The sequence below is a fragment of the Oncorhynchus mykiss genome, chromosome 1, assembly GCF_013265735.2.
Source record: "Oncorhynchus mykiss isolate Arlee chromosome 1, USDA_OmykA_1.1, whole genome shotgun sequence".
In the NCBI taxonomy this organism is placed as follows: Eukaryota; Metazoa; Chordata; class Actinopteri; order Salmoniformes; family Salmonidae; genus Oncorhynchus; species Oncorhynchus mykiss.
In genome coordinates this window covers 59,443,593-59,466,290 of record NC_048565.1, presented here as the reverse complement: position 1 = coordinate 59,466,290, position 22,698 = coordinate 59,443,593, and the positions used below count along the sequence as shown (strand labels likewise).

Sequence of the window (22,698 nt, the reverse complement as noted above, 5' to 3'; positions counted from 1 at the left end):
GTCTGTCTGTCTGTCTGTCTGTCTGTCTGTCTGTCTGTCTGTCTGTCTGTCTGTCTGTCTGTCTGTCTGTCTGTCTGTCTGTCTGTCTGTCTGTCTGTCTGTCTGTCTGTCTGTCTGTCTGTCTGTCTGTCTGTCTGTCTGTCTGTCTGTCTGTCTGTCTGTCTGTCTGTCTGTCTGTCTGTCTGTCTGTCTGTCTGTCTGTCTGTCTGTCTGTCTGTCTGTCTGTCTGTCTGTCTGTCTGTCTGTCTGTCTGTCTGTCTGTCTGTCTGTATGCCCTTTGTGCATTATCAGACCCACTTAGTGTGTGAGCAGTGTTGCGAAAGTAGCATACATAGCTTCTCTATTATTCTAACTACATGTTCTGGTAGCTTTATGCTGGTTGAGCTTATTTTAAAGCTATGAAGGTAATTAAATATAATTAATTCATTTGATCGTCCTGTGTAGCTTTTACAGTAATTATGACATCCCATGCCAAGGTTTGCTTGCTGGCAATGGAGTAGGGGTAGAGGTCATTTCTAGGGCTACATGACTAGGGTTATGGATTAAGGGTTGTTTCTGGTCGGAGCCACTGTCACACTGAAGGTTCATGCCATGGAAGAGATCCATCAAGCTGAAGTTTATGACTTTAGCTACCCCTGCTGGTTGCCACTTAAGCAATAAGGCCCGAGGGGGTGTGGTATGTCCCCAATATACCGTGGCTAAGGGCTGTTCTTAGGCACAATGCAACGCGTCATATAACTGGAAAATAAATAATTTGTCATACCCGTGGTATACGGTCTGATATACCCCGGCTATCAGAATTGAGGGCTCAAACGACCCAGGTTATAATGGGAATTATCAACTGGGTGATTCCAGCTTGAATGCTGATTGGCTGACAACCGTGGAATATCAGACCGTATACCACGGGTATGACAAAACATTTATTTTTACTGCTCTAATTACATTGGTAACCAGTTTATAATAGCAATAAGGCACCTCGGGGGTTTGTGATATGTGGCCAATATACCACGGCTAAGGGCCATATGTATGTATATACACTTCTCAAAAAAATAAAGGGAACACTAAAATAACACATCCTAGATCTGAATGAATGAAATATTCTTATTAAATACTTTTTTCTTTACATAATTGAATGTGCTGACAACAAAATCACACAAAAATGATCAATGGAAATCAAATTTATCAACCCATGGAGGTCTGGATTTGGAGTCACACTCAAAATTAAAGTGGAAAACCACACTACAGGCTGATCCAACTTTGATGTAATGTCCTTAAAACAAGTCAAAATGAGGCTCAGTAGTGTGTGTGGCCTCCACGTGCCTGTATGACCTCCCTACAACGCCTGGGCATGCTCCTGATGAGGTGGCGGACGGTCTCCTGAGGGATCTCCTCCCAGACCTGGACTAAAGCATCCGCCAACTCCTGGACAGTCTGTGGTGCAACGTAGCGTTGGTGATGTCCCAGATGTGCTCAATTGGATTCAGGTCTGGGGAACGGGCGGGCCAGTCCATAGCATCAATGCCTTCCTCTTGCAGGAACTGATGATACACTCCAGCCACATGAGGTCTAGCATTGTCTTGCATTAGGAGGAACCCAGGGCCAACCGCACCAGCATATGATCTCACAAGGGGTCTGAGGATCTCATCTCTGTGCCTAATGGTAGTCAGGCTACCTCTGGCGAGCACATGGAGGTCTGTGCGGCCCCCCAAAGAAATGCCACACCACACCATGACTGACCCACCGCCAAACCGGTCATGCTGGAGGATGTTGCAGGCAGCAGAACGTTCTCCACGGCATCTCCAGACTGTCACGTCTGTCACATGTGCTCAGTGTGAACCTGCTTTCATCTGTGAAGAGCACAAGGCGCCATTGGCGAATTTGCTAATCTTGGTGTTCTCTGGCAAATGAAAAATGTCCTGCACGGTGTTGGGCTGTAAGCACAACCCCCACCTGTGGACGTCGGGCCCTCATATCACCCTCGTGGAGTCGTTTGAGCAGACACATGCACATTTGTGGCCTGCTGGAGGTCATTTTGCAGGGCTCTGGCAGTGCTCCTCCTGCTCCTTCTTGCACAAAGGCGGAGGTAGCGGTCCTACTGCTGGGTAGTTGCCCTCCTACGGCTTCCTCCACGTCTCCTGATGTACTGGCCTGTCTCCTGGTAGCGCCTCCATGCTCTGGACACTACGCTGACAGACACAGCAAACCTTCTTGCCACAGCTCGCATTGATGTGCCATCCTGGATGAGCTGCACTACCTGAGCCACTTGTGTGGGTTGTAGACTCCGTCTCATGCTACCACTAGAGTGAAAGCACCGCCAGCATTCAAAACTGACCAAAACATCAGCCAGGAAGCATAGGAACTGAGAAGTGGTCTGTGGTCACCACCTGCAGAACCACTCCTTTATTGGGGGTGTCTTGCTAATTGCCTATAATTTCCACCTGTTGTCTATTCCATTTGCACAACAGCATGTGAAATGTATTGTCAATCAGTGTTGCTTCCTAAGTGGACAGTTTGATTTCACAGAAGTGTGATTGACTTGGAGTTACATTATGTTGTTTAAGTGTTCCCTTTATTTTTTTGAGCAGTGTATATCATTGAGTTAATAAAGCCACATACAAACATGGTCTCTTTTTTGTTTTCTTGAGTAAGGCAGCTCCAAAATGCCTGTGTTTCAGCCTAGCTCAGTGTTTTCTGTGGTGGTGGGTGGGGCTTGCCAGCAGAAAATATGGAGCTCTGTGTCGTGATTGGCTCAGTGTTCTATCACTCATGGGGACACTATGTCTCTGCCAAATCTAAGGGTAGAGCTAGAAAATTCTTGCCCCTTGGGTGCTGCCATAGAGTTACACTAGAGGTGCCCATCCAAGAAGGCTCAAGGTCATTGGCCACAGATAAAATTATGTCAAAATCACGTTATATGTAGAGTAGCGTTGATTGGACTGATCATGTAAACATCATACTTTCACAATCTTAGCTAGCAGTCATCATCATGAATCAAGTCAACAATCTACTGGCAAATCCTTTTTAATCCTTGTCATATGAAGAGAAATAATGAAGAGAAATTATAGATAAAATGTACAGGTGCTCATCGGCAATTGGACTTAAACATTACACAGGAAATCGCAAATTCAACAATGAGTGGTTTGGAAGGAATCAGTGACAGTGGCTAACTGCAAGCATTGCAAAACAATCACTAGCCTGCTATTCAGTGGAATCGCTGTGTGGTCCCAGATCTGGGCGGTCCCAGATCTGGGCTCTTTTACAAGTTTAAAATGATAAACATTTTAACATTGGCCATGCTGTCAATGAAGCACGATTTGTGCCACACTCGCAAAAACTTGACTTCAGTGAATTCAAGATAACTGGGAAGTCATAAATAAACAAGCTCCGAATGGGAAAATACGTTTTGAACGGTCATCCAACTCGGAATTGTAAATCCGGCCTCTTTTTAGAGCTACAACCTGAAGACCAATGACGTCATCATGATTCAACATTGTTTTTTTCAGAGTTCTCAGTTGTTTTGAAAGCACCATAAATCCAGAGAATTCCAGACTTTGATGACAACATTTGCCCCACGAAGGACGGCTGTGCCACCTTCCTGTTCAAGTGAGCACAGCACAACAAGATGAGTCCAAAAATGTATTCTATGCTGCTGCATAAATGATGTAATATCCCAGGGAGTTATGTATACTGTAGCTAAGAAAGTAATACTAAATGTATGTTGTGTAGTAAGATATTAGTAGCCCATGTGCCTCACCCTAATAATTTGGTCTGTTTACCCCTCAATTTCGCTTACTGTTCTGACTTGGTGGTGCACATGCAGCCTATAACCTGTTTTAGAGAAATGTAATCATCAAATATTGTAAGAGCTTTCATTGTCTGCTTAAATGCCCCCTTTTATTTATTCTACGGTCCTGACTTGGTGTACAGGGAGAACACTAAGAATGGCCCATGTTCTGAATTCTGTCGCTGGACATTTCAAAAGTGCTAAACAAATAGTTATATTGACTAGCTCGCTCATTAATGTCTTAATCAAAATTACAGATTGCCTCTTATCCGATTGTCGTCCCCTACATTATTGCAGTTTCCATAGACCACCACCATAAGGGGAGAGAGAGCTACTCAGATTCACTGGCTACTCTGTCAGGATGACTTATCAATAGTGCTTAGACATTTAACTGAAATTTCTGTAATTTTTCTGTTTTTAAACAACTATTTTACCAACTTCAGTTCAATTATTTGATTTCCATTTTGTTATTTTTTCTTCTGTGAGTTCAATTCGCACAGTTTCTCTAGAGATAAATCGGATCAAGCCTGAACTGTGCGATGTTATAGGGAGTTGTAGTTTGTAACAGGATAATATTCAACATAGTTTAGCTCATAAAACGTGGTAATTAACTACAATGAGCATAATCCATTGCGCATATACTTTACCTGTATGTGTTTATTTTATTACTGCTATGGAACAGAGAAGAATGCGCTATCGTGAGGTGATATAGAAAGCAGCGGTTGCTTCCCGAGGTAACTCTACCTGAAAATACACAATCTAAGTGATTGATAGTTGGTATTTAGCGTTCATAAAAGTATGCATTATTTACTTTGAAGAACTACAAAATAGTGATTTTGTCAGACAGCACAGGCAGCAGTTCTATAGAGATGAGATGATGACTTGGAATGAAATAATAGTCATCAAATGAAATATACAACAACTCACATATTTTATTGAAGTAAAGAAATGTGAATAAATTATGGTTAATAAGTGATAAGGAGTATAATGGGCAGTTACTACAATCATGGGACTTTATTGTGTTATTCTGTGTTGTTACAGCATTCAACCCACATAATGCAAAGTGTATTTAATGTTTTTTTTTTTTTTTTACTGAAGTTGATAACGGTCGAAATTTCGTTCAATCAAACTGACAGCGAACAGGCCTCAAAAAGCACTAATCGCTCAGCACTATTTATCAGCGACACAGAGAACAGAATCTCAGAAGTAAAATTTGTTTCAGACAGTGGTTGAAGTGGACTGAAATGGGTGCCAGCACTCGTTTTGGGTGCCGGTACTGTGCCAATATTTTTTATCTGCCGATAATCACGCAGTAGATAATTTAAGGTGCCAGTACTCAGTACCGGTGTGTTCCGGCCGAAATCAGGCACTTGTATCACATTTGGATTTATCTTGCTCTCAGTTTGGAATCTTTAGTATTGTCGTGCCCTGACCTGAGAGAGCCTTTTTATGTCTCTATTTTGGTTTGGTCAGGGTGTGATTTGGGTGGGCATTCTAATGTTTTGTTTTCTATGTTTCTTTATTTCTATGTTTTGGCCGGGTATGGTTCTCAATCAGGGACAGCTGTCTATCGTTGCCTCTGATTGGGAATCATACTTAGCCCTTTTTTCCCTCCTTTCAGTGTGGGTAGTTATCTTTGTTAGTGGCACTATAGCACTGTAAGCGTCATGGTTGTTTCTTTGTTTGTTGGCGACATTTTAAATAAAAAGGAAAATGTACGCTCACCACGCTGCGCTTTGGTCCACCTCTTTCGATGGCCGTGACAAGTATTCCTAAAATATATTATATGTAGATCTTGATGCATTAAATATGCAAACATGAAATGTGAAGTTCATGTCTATTATCTACTTAAACCTGTAAACCTGTAAACCATTTCTCAGCCGCGTAGCCACCGCTTTAAATTCGTTAAAAAACGTTTTTATGGTCTCTATTGGGGCGGCAGGGTAGCCTAGTGGTTAAGAGCGTTGGACTAGTAACCGGAAGGTTGCAAGTTCAAGCCACCGAGCTGAAGAGGTACAAATCTGTCGTTCTGCCCCTCAACAGGCAGTTAACCCACTGTTCCTAGGCCGTCATTGAAAACAATAATTTGTTCTTAACTGACTTGCCTAGTTAAATAAAGGTTAAATTAAAATTGTCTAACCATTCGTGACGTCAGGCTTATCGTCATCCTACTTGGTCTGATGTGAATTTCGTCACAAGGTTTTTTTTCTAGGCCCTAAAATCACATTTTATCTTCTCACAAATAGTTGTGAATGCTGATTGGCTGACAACCGTGGAATATCAGACCGTATACCACGGGTATGACAAAACATTTATTTTTACTGCTCTAATTACATTGGTAACCAGTTTATAATAGCAATAAGGCACCTCGGGGGTTTGTGATATGTGGCCAATATACCACGGCTAAGGGCCATATGTATGTATATACACTTCTCAAAAAAATAAAGGGAACACTAAAATAACACATCCTAGATCTGAATGAATGAAATATTCTTATTAAATACTTTTTTCTTTACATAATTGAATGTGCTGACAACAAAATCACACAAAAATGATCAATGGAAATCAAATTTATCAACCCATGGAGGTCTGGATTTGGAGTCACACTCAAAATTAAAGTGGAAAACCACACTACAGGCTGATCCAACTTTGATGTAATGTCCTTAAAACAAGTCAAAATGAGGCTCAGTAGTGTGTGTGGCCTCCACGTGCCTGTATGACCTCCCTACAACGCCTGGGCATGCTCCTGATGAGGTGGCGGACGGTCTCCTGAGGGATCTCCTCCCAGACCTGGACTAAAGCATCCGCCAACTCCTGGACAGTCTGTGGTGCAACGTAGCGTTGGTGATGTCCCAGATGTGCTCAATTGGATTCAGGTCTGGGGAACGGGCGGGCCAGTCCATAGCATCAATGCCTTCCTCTTGCAGGAACTGATGATACACTCCAGCCACATGAGGTCTAGCATTGTCTTGCATTAGGAGGAACCCAGGGCCAACCGCACCAGCATATGATCTCACAAGGGGTCTGAGGATCTCATCTCTGTGCCTAATGGTAGTCAGGCTACCTCTGGCGAGCACATGGAGGTCTGTGCGGCCCCCCAAAGAAATGCCACACCACACCATGACTGACCCACCGCCAAACCGGTCATGCTGGAGGATGTTGCAGGCAGCAGAACGTTCTCCACGGCATCTCCAGACTGTCACGTCTGTCACATGTGCTCAGTGTGAACCTGCTTTCATCTGTGAAGAGCACAAGGCGCCATTGGCGAATTTGCTAATCTTGGTGTTCTCTGGCAAATGAAAAATGTCCTGCACGGTGTTGGGCTGTAAGCACAACCCCCACCTGTGGACGTCGGGCCCTCATATCACCCTCGTGGAGTCGTTTGAGCAGACACATGCACATTTGTGGCCTGCTGGAGGTCATTTTGCAGGGCTCTGGCAGTGCTCCTCCTGCTCCTTCTTGCACAAAGGCGGAGGTAGCGGTCCTACTGCTGGGTAGTTGCCCTCCTACGGCTTCCTCCACGTCTCCTGATGTACTGGCCTGTCTCCTGGTAGCGCCTCCATGCTCTGGACACTACGCTGACAGACACAGCAAACCTTCTTGCCACAGCTCGCATTGATGTGCCATCCTGGATGAGCTGCACTACCTGAGCCACTTGTGTGGGTTGTAGACTCCGTCTCATGCTACCACTAGAGTGAAAGCACCGCCAGCATTCAAAACTGACCAAAACATCAGCCAGGAAGCATAGGAACTGAGAAGTGGTCTGTGGTCACCACCTGCAGAACCACTCCTTTATTGGGGGTGTCTTGCTAATTGCCTATAATTTCCACCTGTTGTCTATTCCATTTGCACAACAGCATGTGAAATGTATTGTCAATCAGTGTTGCTTCCTAAGTGGACAGTTTGATTTCACAGAAGTGTGATTGACTTGGAGTTACATTATGTTGTTTAAGTGTTCCCTTTATTTTTTTGAGCAGTGTATATCATTGAGTTAATAAAGCCACATACAAACATGGTCTCTTTTTTGTTTTCTTGAGTAAGGCAGCTCCAAAATGCCTGTGTTTCAGCCTAGCTCAGTGTTTTCTGTGGTGGTGGGTGGGGCTTGCCAGCAGAAAATATGGAGCTCTGTGTCGTGATTGGCTCAGTGTTCTATCACTCATGGGGACACTATGTCTCTGCCAAATCTAAGGGTAGAGCTAGAAAATTCTTGCCCCTTGGGTGCTGCCATAGAGTTACACTAGAGGTGCCCATCCAAGAAGGCTCAAGGTCATTGGCCACAGATAAAATTATGTCAAAATCACGTTATATGTAGAGTAGCGTTGATTGGACTGATCATGTAAACATCATACTTTCACAATCTTAGCTAGCAGTCATCATCATGAATCAAGTCAACAATCTACTGGCAAATCCTTTTTAATCCTTGTCATATGAAGAGAAATAATGAAGAGAAATTATAGATAAAATGTACAGGTGCTCATCGGCAATTGGACTTAAACATTACACAGGAAATCGCAAATTCAACAATGAGTGGTTTGGAAGGAATCAGTGACAGTGGCTAACTGCAAGCATTGCAAAACAATCACTAGCCTGCTATTCAGTGGAATCGCTGTGTGGTCCCAGATCTGGGCGGTCCCAGATCTGGGCTCTTTTACAAGTTTAAAATGATAAACATTTTAACATTGGCCATGCTGTCAATGAAGCACGATTTGTGCCACACTCGCAAAAACTTGACTTCAGTGAATTCAAGATAACTGGGAAGTCATAAATAAACAAGCTCCGAATGGGAAAATACGTTTTGAACGGTCATCCAACTCGGAATTGTAAATCCGGCCTCTTTTTAGAGCTACAACCTGAAGACCAATGACGTCATCATGATTCAACATTGTTTTTTTCAGAGTTCTCAGTTGTTTTGAAAGCACCATAAATCCAGAGAATTCCAGACTTTGATGACAACATTTGCCCCACGAAGGACGGCTGTGCCACCTTCCTGTTCAAGTGAGCACAGCACAACAAGATGAGTCCAAAAATGTATTCTATGCTGCTGCATAAATGATGTAATATCCCAGGGAGTTATGTATACTGTAGCTAAGAAAGTAATACTAAATGTATGTTGTGTAGTAAGATATTAGTAGCCCATGTGCCTCACCCTAATAATTTGGTCTGTTTACCCCTCAATTTCGCTTACTGTTCTGACTTGGTGGTGCACATGCAGCCTATAACCTGTTTTAGAGAAATGTAATCATCAAATATTGTAAGAGCTTTCATTGTCTGCTTAAATGCCCCCTTTTATTTATTCTACGGTCCTGACTTGGTGTACAGGGAGAACACTAAGAATGGCCCATGTTCTGAATTCTGTCGCTGGACATTTCAAAAGTGCTAAACAAATAGTTATATTGACTAGCTCGCTCATTAATGTCTTAATCAAAATTACAGATTGCCTCTTATCCGATTGTCGTCCCCTACATTATTGCAGTTTCCATAGACCACCACCATAAGGGGAGAGAGAGCTACTCAGATTCACTGGCTACTCTGTCAGGATGACTTATCAATAGTGCTTAGACATTTAACTGAAATTTCTGTAATTTTTCTGTTTTTAAACAACTATTTTACCAACTTCAGTTCAATTATTTGATTTCCATTTTGTTATTTTTTCTTCTGTGAGTTCAATTCGCACAGTTTCTCTAGAGATAAATCGGATCAAGCCTGAACTGTGCGATGTTATAGGGAGTTGTAGTTTGTAACAGGATAATATTCAACATAGTTTAGCTCATAAAACGTGGTAATTAACTACAATGAGCATAATCCATTGCGCATATACTTTACCTGTATGTGTTTATTTTATTACTGCTATGGAACAGAGAAGAATGCGCTATCGTGAGGTGATATAGAAAGCAGCGGTTGCTTCCCGAGGTAACTCTACCTGAAAATACACAATCTAAGTGATTGATAGTTGGTATTTAGCGTTCATAAAAGTATGCATTATTTACTTTGAAGAACTACAAAATAGTGATTTTGTCAGACAGCACAGGCAGCAGTTCTATAGAGATGAGATGATGACTTGGAATGAAATAATAGTCATCAAATGAAATATACAACAACTCACATATTTTATTGAAGTAAAGAAATGTGAATAAATTATGGTTAATAAGTGATAAGGAGTATAATGGGCAGTTACTACAATCATGGGACTTTATTGTGTTATTCTGTGTTGTTACAGCATTCAACCCACATAATGCAAAGTGTATTTAATGTTTTTTTTTTTTTTTTACTGAAGTTGATAACGGTCGAAATTTCGTTCAATCAAACTGACAGCGAACAGGCCTCAAAAAGCACTAATCGCTCAGCACTATTTATCAGCGACACAGAGAACAGAATCTCAGAAGTAAAATTTGTTTCAGACAGTGGTTGAAGTGGACTGAAATGGGTGCCAGCACTCGTTTTGGGTGCCGGTACTGTGCCAATATTTTTTATCTGCCGATAATCACGCAGTAGATAATTTAAGGTGCCAGTACTCAGTACCGGTGTGTTCCGGCCGAAATCAGGCACTTGTATCACATTTGGATTTATCTTGCTCTCAGTTTGGAATCTTTAGTATTGTCGTGCCCTGACCTGAGAGAGCCTTTTTATGTCTCTATTTTGGTTTGGTCAGGGTGTGATTTGGGTGGGCATTCTAATGTTTTGTTTTCTATGTTTCTTTATTTCTATGTTTTGGCCGGGTATGGTTCTCAATCAGGGACAGCTGTCTATCGTTGCCTCTGATTGGGAATCATACTTAGCCCTTTTTTCCCTCCTTTCAGTGTGGGTAGTTATCTTTGTTAGTGGCACTATAGCACTGTAAGCGTCATGGTTGTTTCTTTGTTTGTTGGCGACATTTTAAATAAAAAGGAAAATGTACGCTCACCACGCTGCGCTTTGGTCCACCTCTTTCGATGGCCGTGACAAGTATTCCTAAAATATATTATATGTAGATCTTGATGCATTAAATATGCAAACATGAAATGTGAAGTTCATGTCTATTATCTACTTAAACCTGTAAACCTGTAAACCATTTCTCAGCCGCGTAGCCACCGCTTTAAATTCGTTAAAAAACGTTTTTATGGTCTCTATTGGGGCGGCAGGGTAGCCTAGTGGTTAAGAGCGTTGGACTAGTAACCGGAAGGTTGCAAGTTCAAGCCACCGAGCTGAAGAGGTACAAATCTGTCGTTCTGCCCCTCAACAGGCAGTTAACCCACTGTTCCTAGGCCGTCATTGAAAACAATAATTTGTTCTTAACTGACTTGCCTAGTTAAATAAAGGTTAAATTAAAATTGTCTAACCATTCGTGACGTCAGGCTTATCGTCATCCTACTTGGTCTGATGTGAATTTCGTCACAAGGTTTTTTTTCTAGGCCCTAAAATCACATTTTATCTTCTCACAAATAGTTTCATATTTAATCATATAAGTTTTACAACATTTAGATATTTAGACATTTAGATATATGACATTTAGATATTTAGACATATATATATATATATGACATATATATTGTGAAAGCTCTTAAAGTTACAATGTTTACATTACAATGTCTCTCATGATATCACAAAACAATAAATGTTGGACATGATTATTCTTTAAATAGCCACAAACCATTCCAAATGTTTAGATTACAGAAATATTGTTTCATTATCCAATCTTGGATGTTACTGTACAACAAAATCTCTCTGTTGTAACAAAGGGATTTTCAACTTCCATTTCTGCAGAGTGGGAGAGAGTTCCTGCAAGGTATAAAACTCTGGTGGGAGAGAGGAGGGGTGCTGATCTGGCAGCTATGATCCTCACTCAAGAGGGAAAGTCATGACACGGTCCTCATGAGAGCCAGTTTCATCATAACGCTTGATGGTTTTTGAAACTGCAATTGAACAAACTTTCAAAGTTCTTGAAAATGTCCATGTTGACTGACCTTCATGTCTTAAAGTAATGATGCACTGGGATGGAGACTGAGAGAATTACTGTGCTTGGTGGGCCAGGACCTCCAAGGTCTCAGTGATGGTGGGGAGGTGAGTTAGGGGCAGAAGCAGCCATCTATGCTTCATATTACAGAGGAGAGAGAGGAGAGACAGGAGGGTTAGAGATCTGTGTGTTGTGTTTGTAAGACAATTACTAAATTAGAGGAATGATAGTATCAATGAGTCGCGAGGACTCACGTGTGTCTTTTTCCTTACTATTACCATTACCATTACCATTCTATATTCCAACATCTACGTATGTTGGAAAACCCACATGGATAGTAGGATCTATGGAATTTTCTATGGTGAAATTCTCTGAGACTGACAGACCTGTAGCTGGTCCGAAGAGCAAGTGTGTGACCGGCCACACGACCGTGTGTGATTGAGTGAGAGAATGAGTAGAACATGAGCCAGCAAGTTTTATACAGACACACCGTGTGTGTGTGTGTGTGTGTGTGTGTGTGTGTGTGTGTGTGTGTGTGTGTGTAGGAGGAGCAAGCACTGGTCATCGAGGGGTTGTTGAATATCTACTGGGGTCTGCGGCGACCAATCAGACTGCAGATGCACGACGACAACGAGAGACTCCACTATGGAGGAGTCAACAGGTACACACACACACACAAATGCACTAAGCCTATGTGAGTGCCAATCAGTTATGTCAATAATTTGTGTTTGTAGGAATGAGAGATCCCAGGTTCTTCCAAAGCAGACAGAATCTAACAACAACATACTCGACAGAACTACTGACCCTGCCTTGACCAGTAAGTACACACACACAGACATTTACATTTTAGTAATTTAGCAGACGCTCTTATTCAGAGCCACTTACAGTTATTGCATTCATCTTAAGATACATTTTATACAAAAGTATGTGGACACCGCTTCAAATTAGTGGATTCCGCTATTTCAGCCACACCCGTTGCTGACAGGTGTATAAAATCGAAAACCAAGCTATGCAATCTCCATAGACAAACATTGGCAGTAGAATGGCCTTACTGAAGAGCTCGGTGACTTTCAACGTGGCACCGTCATAAGATGCCACCAAGTCAGTTCGTCACATTTCTTCACTGCTAGAGCTGCCCCGTTCAACTGTAAGTGCTGTTATTGTGAAGGAGAAACAACGGCTCAGCCACTAAGTGATAGCCATGCAAGCTCGCAGAACAGGACTGCCGAGTGCTGAAGCACGTACTGCGTAAAAATCATCTGTCCTTGCTTTCAACACTTACTACCGAGTTCCAAACTGCCTCCGGAAGCTATGTCAGCACAAGAACTGTTCGTCGGGAGCTTCATGAAAGGGGTTTCCATGGCTGAGCAGCTGCACACAAGCATAAGATCACCAAGCGCAATGCCAAGAGTCGGCTGGAGTGGTGTAAAGCTCGCCGCCATTGGACTCTGGAGCAGTAGAAACACATTCTCTGGAGTGATGAATCACTCATCACCATCTGGCAGTCCAACGAACAAATCTGGGTTTGGCGGATGCCAGGAGAATGCTACCTGCCCAAATGCATAGTGCCAACTGGAAAGTTTGGTGGAGGACGAATAATGGTCTGGGGCTGTTTTTCATGGTTCGGGCTAGGCCCCTTAATTCCAGTGAAGGGAAATCTTAATGCTACAGCATACAATTACATTCTAGACGCTTCTGTGCTTCCAACTTTTTGGAGAAGGCCCTTTCCTGTTTCAGCATGACAATGCCCCCATGCACAAAGTGAGGTCCATACAGAAATGGTTTGTTGAGATCAGTGTTGAAGAACTTGACTGGCCTGCACAGAGCCCTGACCTCAACCCCATGGAACACCTTTGGGATGAATTGGAACACTGTCTGCGAGCCAGGCCTAATTGCCCAACATCAGTTCCCGACCTTGCTGATGCTCTTGTGGCTGAATGGAAGCAAGTCCCCGCAGCAATGTTCCAACATCTAGTGGAAAGCCTTCCCAGAAGAGTGGAGGCTGTTATAGCAGCAAAGAAGGACCAACTCCATATTAATGCCCATGATTTTGGAATGAGATGTTCGACTAGCAGGTGTCCACATACTTTTGTTCACGTAATGTAGCTAAGTCAGACAAACACATATCACAGTCATAAGTACGTTTGTCCTCCATAAGTAGTTATCAGCAGTCAGAGCAACAACAAATACAATAAGTCAACAGTGAGTCTTTTTTTTGTGGGGTGGGTGGGGAGGTCAGTGTGAGAAGGGGGTGTGGGGGGGTTGCTGTGGGATTATTTAAGATACTCTTTGAAGAGGTAGGGTTTCAGTTGTTTTCAGAAGATGTGCAGGGACTCTGCTGTCCTAGCTTCAGGGGGAAGCTGGTTCCACCATTGGGGTACCCGGACAGAAAAGAGCTTGGACTGGGCAGAGCGGAGAGGGAGCTGACCCCCCGCTGGGGTGGGAGGGCCAAGAGACCAGAGGTGGCAGAACAGAGTGATCAATCGGTTTGGGGTGTAGGTTTTGAGCATAGCCTGATGGTAGGGTGGGACAGCTCCTCTTGCCGCACCATAGGCAAGTATCATGGTCTTGTAGGGGATGCGAGCTTTGACTGGAAGCCAGTGGAGTGTGCGGAAGAGCAGGGTGACATGGGAAAACTTTGGAAGGTTGAACACCAGGCGTGCTGCAGCGTTCTGGATAAGTTGCATGGGTTTGATGGCACAAGGCAGGAGCCCAGCCAACAGTGAGCTGCAGAAGTCCAGGCGGGAGATGACAAGTGCCTGGATTAGGACCTACGCCGCTTACTATGTGAGGTAGGGTCGTACTCTGGGCATTAACCTGCAGGAGGGAGTCACTGCTTTGATGTTTACAGAGAACGACAGGGTTTTGTCCAGGGTCATGCCAGGGTTTTGTCCAGCCTTTTTCTAAAATCGTTTTTTTCCCACATCAATCTACACACAATGCCCTATAATGACAAATCAAAAAATGTTTTTTAGAATGGAATATATCACATTTACATAACTATTTAGATCCTTTAGTCACTACTTTCTTGAAGCACCTGTAGCAACGATTCCAGCCTTGAGTCTTCTTGGGTATGAGGCTGCAAGCTTGGCACACCTGATTTGTGGAGTTTCTCCCATTCTTCTCTGCAGATCCTCTCAAGCTTTGTCAGGTTGGATGGGGAGCGTTGCTGCACAGCTATTTTCCGGTCTCTCCAGAGATGTTTCATCGTGTTCAAGTCCGGGCTCTGGCTGGGCCACTCAAGGACATGCAAAGACTTGTCCTGAAGCCACTCCTGCATTGTTTTGGTTGTGTGCTTAGTGTCGTTGTCCTGTTGGAAGGTGAACCTTCACCCCAGTCTGAGATCCTAAGAGATCTGGAGCAGCTTTTCATCAAGGATCTCTCTGTACTTTTCTCCGTTCATCTTTCCCTCGATTCTGACTTGTCTCCCAGTCCCTACCGCTGAAAAACATCCCCAAAGCATGATGCCGCCACCACCATGCTTCACCGTAGGGATGGTGCCAGGTTTCTTTCAGACGTGACGCTTGGCATTCAGGCAAAATAGTTTAATCTTGGTTTCATCAGACCAGAGAATCTTGTTTCTCATGGTCTGAGAGTCCATAGGTGGCTTTTGGCAAACTCCAAGCGTGCTGGCATGTGCCTTTTACTGAGGAGTGGCTTCCGTCTGGCCACTCTACCATAAAGGCCTGATTGGTGGAGTGCTGCAGAGATGGTTGTCCTTCTGGAAGTTTCTCCCATCTCCCCAGAGGAACTCTAGAGCTCTGTCAGAGTGACCATTGGGTTCTTGGTCACCTCCATAACCAAGGCCCATCTCCCCCAATTGCTCAGTTTGGACGGGCGGCCAGGTCTAGGAAGAGTCGTGGTGGTTCCAAAGTTCTTCCATTTAAGAATGATGGTGTCCACTGTGTTCTTGGGGACCTGCAGAAATGTTTTGTTACCCTTGCCCAGATCTGTCCCAGAGCTCTACGGACAATTCCTTCAACCTCATGGCTTGGGTTTTGCTCTGACATGGGCTGTCAACTGTGGGACCTTATACTGTATAGGTAAATAGGCAGCACCTGAGCTCATGGAGTCTCATAGCAAAGGGTCTGAATACTTATGTAAATACGGTATTTCTGTTATTTAAAAAAAAAAAAAAATTGCAAACATTTCTAAAAACCTGTTTTGCTTTGTCATTATATGATATTGTGTGTAGATTGTTGTGGAAAAACATTTATTTAATCAATTTTAGAATAAGGTTGTAACGTAACAAAATGTGGAAATAGTCAAGGGGTCGGAATACTTTCCGAAGGTCCTGTACATATCTATAAATACACTAACAGTATTATGGCCTGTACAGACACTGTATAAACATTACTTTTGAGTTGGAGTATGGGGGGGGGGGGGGGGGGGGGGGGGTGATGAGGGTAAGGAGGAGGAGCAGCAGGAAGAGGAAGTTCTAATTCTTTGTTCTCTCCCTCAGGTAGTCTGGAGGAGGACGATGAGGAGGTCCCCCAGCTGCTGCGAACCAGGAGTGATGCCTCCTTCATGGGGGTCACCAGAAGGTCAAAGACACACGCACACTCCGACCTGCAGCACTTACGCTCACACAGATTCTCCATCAATGGACACTTCTATAACCACAAGGTAACACATGCATATGTACGCACACACACACACATACAGTGCCTTGCGAAAGTATTCGGCCCCCTTAAGTTAATACTTTGTAGCGCCACCTTTTGCTGCGATTACAGCTGTAAGTCGCTTGGGGTATGTCTATCAGTTTTGCACATCGAGAGACTGATATTTTTTCCCATTCCTCCTTGCAAAACAACTCGAGCTCAGTGAGGTTGGATGGAGAGCATTTGTGAACAGCAGTTTTCAGTTCTTTCCACAGATTCTCGATTGGATTCAGGTCTGGACTTTGACTTGGCCATTCTAACACCTGGATATGTTTATTTTTGAACCATTCCATTTTAGATTTTGCTTTATGTTTTGGATCATTGTCTTGTTGGAAGACAAATCTCCGTCCCAGTCTCAGGTCTTTTGCAGACTCCATCAGGTTTTCTTCCAGAATGGTCCTGTATTTGGCTCCATCCATCTTCCCATCAATTTTAACCATCTTCCATGTCCCTGCTGAAGAAAAGCAGGCCCAAACCATGATGCTGCCACCACCATGTTTGACAGTGGGCATGGTGTGTTCAGGGAGATGAGCTGTGTTGCTTTTACGCCAAACATAACGTTTTGCATTGTTGCCAAAAAGTTCAATTTTGGTTTTATCTGACCAGAGCACCTTCTTCCACATGTTTGGTGTGTCTCCCAGGTGGCTTGTGGCAAACTTTAAACAACACTTTTTATGGATATCTTTAAGAAATGGCTTTCTTCTTGCCACTCTTCCATAAAGGCCAGATTTGTGCAATATACGACTGATTGTTGTCCTATGGACAGAGTCTCCCACCTCAGCTGTAGATCTCTGCAGTTCATCCAGAGTGATCATGGGCCTCTTGGCTGCATCTCTGATCAGTCTTCTCCTTGTATGAGCTGAAAGTTTAGAGGGACGGCCAGGTCTTGGTAGATTTGCAGTGGTCTGATACTCCTTCCATTTCAATATTATCTCTTGCACAGTGCTCCTTGGGATGTTTAAAGCTTGGGAAATCTTTTTGTATCCAAATCCGGCTTTAAACTTCTTCACAACAGTATCTCGGACCTGCCTGGTGTGTTCCTTGTTCTTCATGATGCTCTCTGCGCTTTTAACGGACCTCTGAGACTATCACAGTGCAGGTGCATTTATACGGAGACTTGATTACACACAGGTGGATTGTATTTATCATCATTAGTCATTTAGGTCAACATTCGATCATTAAGAGATCCTCACTGAACTTCTGGAGAGAGTTTGCTGCACTGAAAGAAAAGGGGCTGAATAATTTTGCACGCCCAATTTTTCAGTTTTTGATTTGTTAAAAAAGTTTTAAATATCCAATACATGTCGTTCCACTTCATGATTGTGTCCCACTTGTTGTTGATTCTTCACAAAAAAATACAGTTTTATATCTTTATGTTTGAAGCCTGAAATGTGGCAAAAGGTCGCAAAGTTCAAGGTGGCCGAATACTTTCGCAAGGCACTGTAGCTGCCCATTTTCAGGAGATATCTGAAAACCTACCTCTTCAAAAAGTATCTTGATTAATCCCACTAACACTCGCACTTGTCTTTTCTTACTATAGCACTGACTTTGCTGATATCTGCTTTATTTATGCATATTTGTTTTTACTTACTATGACTGTGATACGTGGAGGTCTCACCTAGTTGCCTTTAGATGAATGCAGTAACTGCACATACTTCTCTCTGATTAACAGAGTCTGCTAAATTACTGAAATGTAAATGTAAATTATATTGTTCCTCAAAGATCCGTTTTGGGCCCACTGCCCTTTTCACTGTATATATTTGCTATGTATGTGTGTGTATTTGTGTGTGTGTGTGTGCACTCGTGCATGTGTTCTCGCCAGACATCAGTATTTACTCCAGCGTTTGGGTCGGTCACTAACGTCCGAGTCAACAGCTCCATGACAACACTACAGGTCCTCAACCTGCTGCTACAAAAGTTCAGAGTGAGTTATACACACACATTTTAGCACACACTCACACAATACACACACACTAGTTTCTCAGATGTGATTGTCATGTTTCTGACTCTCTGTGTCTCCAGGTGGAGAATAAATCAGATGAGTTTGTTCTCTACATGGTCCATGAGTCTGGTGGTAAGTGACCACATCTCGTTCTTTTGTGCCGTGTGTGTGTGTTTATGCTTGGGTATGTATGGAATAGTATATTTATGTGTGTGTGTGTGTGTGTGTGTGTGTGTGTGTGTGTGTGTTGCAGAAAGAACCCCATTGAAGGACAGTGCGTATCCTCTGGTGTACCGTGTGCTTCATGGACCCTGTGAGAAGATCTCCAAAATCTTTATTATGGAGACGGATCTTGGGGAGGAGGTCACACATGACGTGAGCCTGCACTCTTTCTCTCTCTCTCTTTCATACTGTATGTGTATTCTAAGAGGTTGGATCTCCATGTTGTGGTGGCCCTCCAAATACAGACACAAAGCGATATCCCAGTGACATAATCAGTGGTATTTGATCTAATGGAATGCTGATGATAGACTTCCCTGTTAGGACTGTATTAACATTTGGGGCAGTGGCTGTTTAATTGCAGACTGTTATTGCAGCTGCTACAGTATTGTTGACAGTGAATATATCCCTCTGTTCAGCGTAATGTTAGGCTCAAATTGAAATACTGTTATTGTTGTTTTTCCAATACAGCTGTGTCATCATAGTTATGTGGGTGCATTGTATTTATCTTCAGCTTAATGGGACTCTGGTGCACTGTGTGGACTTGCAAATAAACATGTAGTAGCTCTTTCCTGCAATCAAATGCCCTAGTGGCCTCATAGGTGGAATGTTATTCAAATTTTTCATAATTTGATAATTAATCAACATTATTTCAAAAACCAAAAAGTCTGTTGTCATTATTTCAGAAACGCCGGTGTTTCTATGTCAAGCGGTTTTGTTCTATTTCAGTCTTCTGTGATGTAAACTCAGCAAAAAAAGAAATGTCCTCTCACTGTCAACTGCATTTATTTTCAGCAAACGTAACATGTGTAAATATTTGTATGTACATATCAAGATTCAAAAACGGAGACAAAAGCTGAACAAGTTCCACAGACATGTGACTAACAGAAATGGAATAATGTGTCCCTGATGTGTCAAAATAATAATGTGTCCCTGGGGGTCAAAATCAAAAGTAGTAGTCAGTATCTGGTGTGGCCACCAGCTGCATTAAGTACTACAGTGCATCTCCTCCTCATAGACTGCACAAGATTTTTAACATCTCACAGTTCTTGCTGTGAGATGTTACCCCACTCTTCCACCAAGGCACCTGCAACCCTGACATTTCTATGGGGGGAATGGCCTTAGCCCTCACCCTCCGATCCAACAGGTCCCAGATGTGCTCAATGAGATTGAGATCCGGGCTCTTTGCTGGCCATGGCGGAACACTGACATTCCTGTCAGGAAATCACGCACAGAACGAGCAGTATGGCTGGTGGCATTGTCATGCTGGAGGGTCATGTCAGGATGAGCCTGCAGGAAGGGTACCACATGAGAGAGGAGGATGTCTTCCCTGTAACGCACAGCTTTGAGATTGCCTGCAATGACAACATGCTCAGTCCGATGATGCTGTGACACATTGCCCCAGACCATGACGGACCCTCCAACTTCAAATCAATCCCGCTCCAGAGTACAGGCCTCGGTGTAACGCTCATTCTTTCGACGATAAACGCGAATCCGACCATCACCCCTGGTGAGACAAAACCGCGACTCGTCAGATAAGAGCACTTTTTGAGCACTTTTTTACAGCAGGCCTACAAGCCCTCAGTCCAGCCTCTCTCAGCCTATTACGGACAGTCTGAGCACTGATGGAGTGATTGTGCATTCCCGGTGTAACTCGGGCAGTTGTTGTTACCATCCTGTACCTGTCCCGCAGGTGTGATGTTCGGATGTACCGATCCTGTGCAGCTGTTGTTACATGTGGTCTGCCACTGCGAGGACGATCAGCTGTCCGTCCCGTCTCCCAGTAGCGCTGTCTTATGCGTCTCACAGTACGGACATTGCAATTTATTTTGGTGTTTTTCAGAGTCAGTAGAAAGGCCTCTTTAGTGTCCTAAGTTTTCATAACTGTGACCTTAATTGCCTACAGTCTGTAAGCTGTTAGTGTCTTAACGACCGTTCCACAGGTGCATGTTCATTAATTGTTTATGGGTCATTGAACAAGCATGGGAAACAGTGTTTCAACCCTTTACAATGAAAATCTGTGAGGTTATTTGGATTTTTATGAATTATCTTTGAAAGACAGGGTCCTGCTTAGTTTATATGAAGTGTAATTTTGGGATGCGAACTCAAAATGTAATACATTTGAACTCTATATCTGACAGATCTGTCGTCATATAAACATATTTGATAAATGTTTATTTGCAAGTACATAGTGTGCAAGAGTCCAACCATTCTACTCTCATTTTGGCTTCTTCTACTCATGTGTAAAAAATAAATGATAGGCCTACTTAATGTTATGAGAAAATACTGCAGGTGTTATATGACAATACTTCTGTTTCTCCCCAGGTGGCTCAGTACATTAATTTTGAGATGCCAGTCCTGGATAGCTTTGTAGAGAAACTGAAAGAGGAAGAGGAGAGAGAGATTTCTAAACTGACCAGAAAGTAAGTATGTCACTCTTCACAACAAACAAGTTTACTTAAGGGGTTTGTTTGGTTTTTACGTGTTTTACGTGTTTTTAGTGTTCTTGAGCAACATTTCCTCTCGCAAAACAATTTCTGAACTGTGCAAAAAGTACTGTACAACACAATTTATGTTTTAACTTTCATTTAAAGGAAGTAAACATTGCAGAACGTGACACAATGGCTAGCTGCAGTATACAGAACTTGCCTTGGATAATGTGCTGTGCCATTGATACAGTTAGTTTGGTTAGAGGAAGATTTCTTGTAAAAGTTGAATGTTCATCTTGTCATTATTGTATATTGTTTCTATGGTTTGTCTTTTAGTGTGTTGTTAGTGTGTTATTTCTGTAAACATTGTGCTGAATAGAATGACTTTCATCCACCAACAAAATGTAATGTCCTACAGAACAACATTACTCTGTGTTGACAGGACACCTTAAGGAGGATATAAACTACAACACACACACACACACACACACCATCTCTGTGGTTCAGTTGTTAGGGCATGGCACTTGCAATGCAGGGTTGTGGGTTCGTTTCCCGAGGGAGACCAGTATGAAAAATGTCTCCACTCACTAATGTAGGTGGCTTTGGATAAGAGCATCTGCTAAATTACTTAAATGCTTATGTAATCCTGTCTGTAGCTTCAGTCAATCAAATGTATTTATAAAGCCAATCAATACAATTTATTTATAAAGCCCTTTTTAAATCAGCAGATGTCACAAAGTGCTTATACAGAAACCCAGCTTAAAACCCCAAAGAGCAAGCTAGGAAAAACTCCCTTGAAAGGTTGGAACATAGGAAGAAACATAGAGAGGAACCAGGCTCTGAGGGGTGGCCAGTCCTCTTCTGACTGTGCCGGTGGAGATTATAAGAGTACATAGCCATTAAGGCTAGATCGTTCTTCAAGGCACTTCTGCGGGCAGAACTTTCTAATCGACCTGGCCCGGGTATCCTGGAAGGATGCCTGGTTGTTCTTTAAAAGTGCTTTCCTCATCAATTTAAATAAGCATGCCCCTTTCAAAAAATGTAGAACTAAGAATATATATAGCCCTTGGTTCATTCCAGACTTGACTGCCCTTGACCAGCACAAAAACACCCTGTGGCGAACTGCACTAGCAGAAAGTCAGGAACGAATACACACAGTCAGGAAAGCAAAGGCTAGCTTTTTTAAACAGAAATGTGCATCCCCTTCAGCACTAATTACACAATGTTTAGGGACAATGTAAAGTCCAGCTGCTCACTGCACTGAGACTAGGAAACACTGTCACCACTGATAAATCCACGATATTTCAATAAGCATTTCTCTATGGCTGGCCATGCTTGCCACCTGGCTACTCCAACCCCGGCCAACAGTTCTGTACACCCCACAGCAACTAGCCCAAGCCCCACCGGCATCTCCTTCACCCAAATCCAGACAGCTGATGTTCTAAAAGAGCTGCAAAATCTGGATCCCTACAAATCAGCTGGGCAAGACAATCTGGACCCTCTCTTCCTAAAATTAACTGCTGCCATTGTTGCAACCCCTATTAATAGTCTGTTTAACCTCTCTTTCGTATCGTCTGAGATTCCTAAAGATTGGAAAGCGGCCGCGGTCATCCCCCTCTTCAAATGGGGATACACTCTAGACCCAAACTGTTACAGACCTATATCCATCCTGCCCTGCCTTTCTAAAGTCTTCGAAAGCAAAGTGAAAAAACAGATCACTGACCAGTTAGAAT

The 22,698-nt window shown here is 43.0% G+C and overlaps 1 protein-coding gene across 1 annotated transcript in view; it reads left to right on the top strand.

Annotated features, from left to right (window-relative positions):
• Positions 1-22,698, top strand: part of rassf4a (Ras association domain family member 4a) — a 68,484-nt gene that overhangs the window by 40,778 nt on the left and 5,008 nt on the right. The window contains exons 4-10 of the mRNA XM_021606291.2: positions 12,260-12,375; positions 12,449-12,531; positions 16,177-16,340; positions 18,198-18,299; positions 18,398-18,449; positions 18,571-18,692; positions 20,862-20,959. Coding sequence (XP_021461966.1) covers positions 12,260-12,375; positions 12,449-12,531; positions 16,177-16,340; positions 18,198-18,299; positions 18,398-18,449; positions 18,571-18,692; positions 20,862-20,959 — 737 coding nt within the window. The remainder of the gene's footprint in view (positions 1-12,259; positions 12,376-12,448; positions 12,532-16,176; positions 16,341-18,197; positions 18,300-18,397; positions 18,450-18,570; positions 18,693-20,861; positions 20,960-22,698) is intronic.